Here is a 6,638-nt window from a genome sequence, read left to right as displayed (position 1 = left end):
ATGTTTTGTATTAAATTCTAATTACCACTCTAAGTATAATTCTTACATCATATATAATTTCTATTTTGCTTCAAGAAAATGTAAGAGATTTTAATATTCTGTATGACACTCAGCATTAGTTATCAAAAAATCATTGGCAGTTATTCGCTGCAAAGTGATGACATGAACTATCAAAACTACATTTTCAAATAGCATTTAGGATTTTGCTTTGTGTTCCACACTTTCTTACGTTTGAGAATTCCTCCTCCTCACACAGTTTTGTTTGGAGAAAGCCTATTAAAAACACTTGGGTGTTAGGCCCAAACCAAACCCAAAAGTGGTGGTAGCCTTGGGAGTCACCTTCGTGCCAGAGCTTGATGTCAAAAGTTTCAAAAGCATAAACATGCCCCCTTAAATGCTGCATATATATATATGATCTACGTATAACTTTTAAGATTACCGGATGGATGATACTTAATTTGGAAAATATATATATATATTTTTTATCAATCGATAGCCAAAGAAAGTAATAAGAAAAAGAAAACGGAAAATATCTTCATTATCTTTATTGTTATGTGTATACATTTATGTGTAGGCTCATCGTACAAATTGGGTGTATATTAATTTGAGGAGATGGAAGAACATATATATATATATATGTATGAGAGAGAGAGAGAGAGAGAAAAGTGAGGAGGTGGTCAGGTTAATTATCGATCGGGGTTGGGGAGGTGGGAGGAGGTGAACATGAGGGGGCGGCGCTTGTCGTCTTCGTCGGTATCGTCGTCGTCGTGGGCGGTGCTGAGGTTGATGCAAGCGCAGCGCTCCAGTGACGCGAAGAAGGCGGAGGCCACGCTCGATCCAACCCAGTTCGCCATCCGGTCCAGCTTCTCGCACGACATCGACGCGCAGCTACTCTCCACCACCGTTGTCCGGTTTGCAGCCATCTTCCCGTTCTCGATCTGTTATTCCTCTTCTTTTTTTTTTTTTTTCTGGTTTAATTGGTTGGTTTTCCTTTTGACTTGTGATGATTTAATTTGGAGGAGGAAACTGGATAGCTAGAAGTGGCAAGTGATTGGGGAGAGAGAGAGAGAGAGAGAGAGAGAGAGGGTGAATTGATGATGGGTTCGGTTGAGAAAGGGTCAATTGAATGCCCGGCACCCTGCCTTTGGATCTTCGTTTAATTTCCATCACTCATCCACCGTTTACATCTCAAGGCTTCGCGGGTAGTTTGCATCTTTTTTAGCGTGGGTACGTACGTTTCATTTGTTTTTATTTTTATGTTTTTTCCCCATATATTTTTTTATAAAAATGTAAAGAGCAAATTACTTGCAGACCCTTCTACTTTGGGTTATTTACATAAATACTCATTATAATTTAAAAATATCTTTAAAAGTGTCTATAGTTTATTATTATTATTTTTTTAATTCAAACATATAATTTATAAATATTTAAGGAATGTGAAAGTAAATCACAAGACTCTAGAGAAGTTTTTAAATCATAAAAAATTTCTAGACGAGAAATTGCAAAAAAACATGAATAAAATTTACTCAAATATAAATGAAAAGTAATGACTTTTCTAAAATCAATTCTCAAAATTTCTTAAAAATTATACAAATATTTTCCTCTTACCATTCAAGGCACCAACCAATGCAATTATAAGTCTATGCTTATAACTTTTGGCCTTGACTAATTTTGAATTTTCATTTATGGCCAAACCAAGAGTACCCTGCAACTGCATGTATAAATTAGATCTTCCCTACGAGAGCACTAAATTATTAAAATGTCTGTAGCATATCCAAGTGAATAGGATCATATTCAAGTAATTTGGATCCATATATAATAGACTCCATCAATCCGCAAGAAAGGTTAAAGTATTAGAATATCAGAAGAGAACGCCATAATTTTTCCTATGACACGTACAGGTACGTCCCCAGAAATTACAAAAATGGTTTTCTGACAACTGGTAGCCAAAAGCAAGGATATGAATGTCAATAGAAAACCTTATCCACAGTTCAACTATTTCCAAAGGCTGTGGCAGCAAAAAGGTCTCTATATCGCTCTCTCTGCAGTGTTGAATTAAACTCTCTCACACTTTCAGTTACTTTGTACCTCCTAGTCTTAACTTGAGCTGGCTGCTCCAAGGGAAGAGATGCATGCGCTTATTATTGTTGTAACAAAATCTAAAAAGAAGCTGACCTGGTGAGCCTGGGCTTGGTTATCTTTTTATCTTCTTCGAGAGAGATCATGAGGAGATTGGACGGATTCTCGATCATGATTTTGGCAACCAGATATCCAGCAATGCTCCATGTCTGGTACTTCCTTGCTTGCTTTCCCACGTACCGACCCGTCTTGCCATCATAGTACTCGGGCCACCCATCTTTGGAAATCCGCTGCTCCACCAGCTCTATTGCTTTCTTTGCCATTTGAGGCCTGCCCGTCTTTATACATGCTGCTGTCAGCAGCCATATGAGAACTGCTTACACACAATACAACCAAACACATGAACATTCATTATCAACAGATCAATATACTATATGCATTTTTATGATTCCCTTCATAATTCAATTTAGTATCTTGATTCTCTCCTCTGCATTACAAGGTTAGTTAAATTTAATCGTCTGTGTATTAATGGCAGAAATAAGGTTCATCGGCTTAAATCGGTACCATATCTAGCAGTATGCATGAAGTTTAGGTCTCTCACCTGGCCAAGACCCGCCATTGTGGTAACTCCAGCGAGTGTTCTTTGGATCACAACCAGTGACAATCCTCCACTGGTGTCCTTCAAGTGCAGGATAAGTGATCTTGAGGGGCATTTCCCCAATTAAGTCCTCCCAGCGCTCCTCAATTAGATCCATAATGGCTGTGGCTTGGGCAGGTGTGGCCAGAGAGCTCAAGATAGCAATGCAGTTCCCAACTAAGAACCATCGGAAGTCCATTCGAGCTGGGCTGACATTGCCGATCAAATACCCTCCTCTCAAGGGCATGAACTCAAACAACCAATCTGGTATAGAATCAGGGATGACATTGAATTTATTGACAGCCGTGTGAGAGTACTCCTCAGTGCGGTAACGGTATATGTTATTCAGTTGAGTGAAATCCAGCCAGTAGTAATTTTGTATGTGGAAGCTCAGAGCTTTTATCCGCTTGTCAATCCGCTCAATTAATTCCTTGCCGCCACCCTCCGGTTTTAGCATTTGTTGTGCACACCTCAGCGCAAAAAAGAAGAGGGCCTGGATCTCAATTGGGTAACCATATATCCCCTGTTCCAAATGTAAGACTAATTTAGTGGAATTTGTACAATTCTGTCGAACCTAAATATGCCATATGTAATTGGTGTTAAAACCCAGCTAAGATTAACTAACTTCGTGTCTTATTCAATATTTAAAACTGATTCAGAACACAGCAAGGCGAAAGTCTGCAGTCAGATGTGAAAAATATAACCTAATAGATTAACTGATCTTGCATTGCCTCAAGTAAATTCCAGTCTGGACCATGAGGTCCATCCTGAGTTTGATCATTGACTGTGGTTGACGACGGACAAACTTGATTTGCTCCAAAAGGTAAATGACCATGGGAAATAGAACTAAACCATAAATTAGAAAATAACAACAGAGAACTCTTGGCTTCCCGGCCAGAATCCAAACCTAAAAACTCAGACAAGAAAATAAAACGATCAAAATATAGATGAGATTAGGCCCACCAAACTTCTTCCAAGTGGAAAAGCAGACTAAACTTCAGATTATGCCCAGGAAATTTCATTTATGCCATGCATTGAGGTTAGAGACATTTTTGCTCAGAATATAAATATACATCATTTAAATGCAATACTGACTCCAAAAGGTACAGATGTAAGAAAACATAGCAAGAGATACGTACCATCCTCCTATCAATCATGCTACAACCATCTGCACATAGAAGGGTTGGGAAAGTGTCAAAGCCATCAGAAAGGCAGAGGTTGAGTATCAATTTCATCCCTCTTTGCACTTCAGGTAGTTCCGATAGCGTATGATCCCTCGTGCATTTTGTGTATGACCTTAGTAGTATAATCCACCAGAAACCTGAATCAACCGGTGCAACTCTTCCAATTGCACTGCCTCCAAAGTCAGCAATCAATGTATCCTTTCCACGATGGGAGTCATATAGAACCTTGAAACTGGCAGGCATCACGCCTTCTCCAAGAGTGAAATTATCAATCCTCTTCTCCCAGCCTTGAAGATGGAGAGTCTTCAGAAGAAAGTTCTTTACAATCTCTGGTTCAGGAGGAGATTTCATCAAGCAGGCTAATCCACAAGGGAAGAAGTCTCTTACGAAAACCTGCCAATAAGAAAATTGGAATTCCTTGAGAAATTGAAGAAATTAACGACAGAATAACATATGAGCTTCCCCAGCAGGCATAATTACAGATAGAAGGAGAATGGTTTCGTAATCAGTTTGACAAAATCCTTCTACAAAGAAGAGTACAGCGTAATAGCTAATTGTGGTGATGATGAAAAATTGAAAATGCAGATAATCTTTTAAAAATCAAACAACTTCAATGTAAAGGGATACCGGGAAACTCCCTCCAGAGGTTACTGAACTAAAACCGTCAACCTAGAAACTCTTAAGCATTATTCAAGGTACAGTTTATTTATAACTCAACTGTAACATAGAGGTCTTTCGGTCTTTCAGAAAAGAAAATGATCGTACTCTTTGCCGTTTCCAAAAATTATCCTCCCACTGAACAAAAGATGTAAGAGAAAGCTGAATGTTCTTCACTACGCAAGTTTATTAGACCCCCGGATAATATGCCCTCGTATGCCATCTAAATGGGTTATTTTTATTTGGGCATTCTTCTAGTAAAAACGCAATTAATGGACTCATTTGCTATCTGTTAGCACTACCAAGTGAAACTAACACACTTCAAAACTACTTTTATCAAAAACCCAAAACCGTCCAAGTGTCTGTCGCAGGCCTCCAGATAGGTCCTTCAAATTTATACCAGTAATAACTGCCAACAGTAAACCCCTGCCCAGGGAGAGGAAGTGCATATTCCCGGTATGAAAAAAACGACTCAGAACACAGGGTGAAAGAGAAGAACCACATTAACAATGTCATAATTCAATTGCCTCTTCAGAGGCTCAACAACCAACCTTATTATTCTCATAACAGAAGCCACTGAGTTTGTGTTGGCATTTTCGAAACGAAAATACCAAATTTTATGAGCAAAATTATAGAAGGGAGCTCTTTATCAGATTTATAAAATTTTTGAGAATATCAATCAAATTGATATCCGCCTTTGATCTATGCTAAATGGAATATAGATATTCGTATTATTTTATATAATTAATTAAAAAGAAAAAATGTTATATGACTCCCTTCAACCATCAGAATTAGAGAAGCAATCACCTCAATTCTTTACCTCCATCCTACACCAAATTTAACTCGTGAAATGTATGAATACACATGTATGGAAACAAGCATAAACACTTGGATAAATACAGATTTATACCCTCCAAATTAAAAGGGAAAAAAAGAAACAGAATCAGTGCCGTAAAGGTAAATATTTATATGGGTTAAGAAACTAAAATGTGAAAGCGTAAACATGCTAGATGCTTGTATATGACATAGAATGAAATGACCGCTTCACAATTAACGGACTAACAAATACAAATTCAGAGATCAATGAGTTCAACCCAAGGACGTTACTACAATATGCAAACAATAACAACAATCTGGATTCAATCTAGATCAAGAACAAGAATCAAGATTAACTTATTCCTCTCTCTCTCTCTCTCTCCAGCTGAAGCATGCATTTACCTGATTGTAATTCAATGCCTCGGCACTAGGATCGATAGCGGCCAAACTGCCGACCGGCCTTCCTTTGAAGAAGACATACGACTTCTTCAACCTCTCCCATGCTTCGTCCATCATCGTGGAACAGTTATCCAAACTCGAAAAATGTCCATTCGACCTGTTTCCAGGAGACACTATCGGATCAAAGTTCTGATCGAGATGTGCCACGCTCGGCGACGGCTTCAGCATCGACGGCTTGCCAGTGCCACTCTGCGCAACGTCAAAATTACTGTTCTCACCAGTACTCTGTCCAACACTTGAGGCGGTGCCTGCCTTGGCAGAAACCAGAGGCTTCTCTAATTCGGACGATGTCTCCCCTTCCTTGTTCGAAGAATTGGAACATTTTCCCGACGCTGAATCGATTGGCGAAGCGGATTTAACCTTGTTCTCGGCAGCTGAAGTGTCGGTTGAGATCACCGGCGGTGCATCAGCTTTTAAAGCCGGGAGCTCTTCCTGCAGTTCTCGTTGCCTTTCCGGAGATCTTCGCTGCCCGATTTCGTCCGCGGACACGACGGTAAGGCTTTCGGAAGCCATAGCAGAGAAAGAGAGAGTAATCAGAGTACGAAATTGTAGAGAATATATAGAGAGAAAACTCGCACAGAGAGAGAGAGAGAGAGAGAGAAGGAAGGCAGAAAAGCTTGTTTGTTTTGGCGGTTAATTGAAACTAGAGAATTAGGCAGGGTTATGGTTTTATTCACAAGAACTGCCACTGGTGGAGTGAAGCGTAGACGTAGTAGTAAAGCTTAGCTCAAAAGGGCGCCGCGCCGGATTGCATTAATTAAAGATGATGAAGGGATATTTTCGGTAACACAATATATCATGCATCT

General features: G+C 39.3%; 1 protein-coding gene across 1 annotated transcript; it reads right to left on the bottom strand.

The window, feature by feature from the left end:
- Positions 1–2,158: 2,158 nt before the first annotated feature.
- On the bottom strand, positions 2,159–6,345 carry LOC127802146 (probable alkaline/neutral invertase F). Its single transcript, XM_052337843.1, has 4 exons — positions 5,776–6,345; positions 3,856–4,293; positions 2,681–3,239; positions 2,159–2,452 (listed from the first exon to the last, which is right to left on the bottom strand). Exons 1-4 carry the CDS (start codon positions 6,343–6,345, stop codon positions 2,160–2,162), a joined length of 1,860 nt encoding a protein of 619 aa, XP_052193803.1. The 3' UTR covers position 2,159.
- Positions 6,346–6,638: the final 293 nt, after the last annotated feature.

The sequence above is a fragment of the Diospyros lotus genome, chromosome 5, assembly GCF_014633365.1.
Source record: "Diospyros lotus cultivar Yz01 chromosome 5, ASM1463336v1, whole genome shotgun sequence".
Classification (NCBI taxonomy): Eukaryota; Viridiplantae; Streptophyta; class Magnoliopsida; order Ericales; family Ebenaceae; genus Diospyros; species Diospyros lotus.
Note: the sequence above shows the minus strand (reverse complement) of the source record. Positions and strands in the feature narration are given on the sequence as shown.

Excerpts from the sequence above, each read along its gene's own strand:
- LOC127802146 (XM_052337843.1), bottom strand. The coding sequence starts at position 6,345 with ATGGCTTCCGAAAGCCTTACCGTCGTGTCCGCGGACGAAATCGGGCAG. Across the intron at positions 4,294-5,775 it reads AGGCATTGAATTACAATCAG|GTTTTCGTAAGAGACTTCTT; the intron begins GTAAATGCATGC and ends TCTTATTGGCAG. Across the intron at positions 3,240-3,855 it reads GCATGATTGATAGGAGGATG|GGGATATATGGTTACCCAAT; the intron begins GTACGTATCTCT and ends CATTTGGAACAG.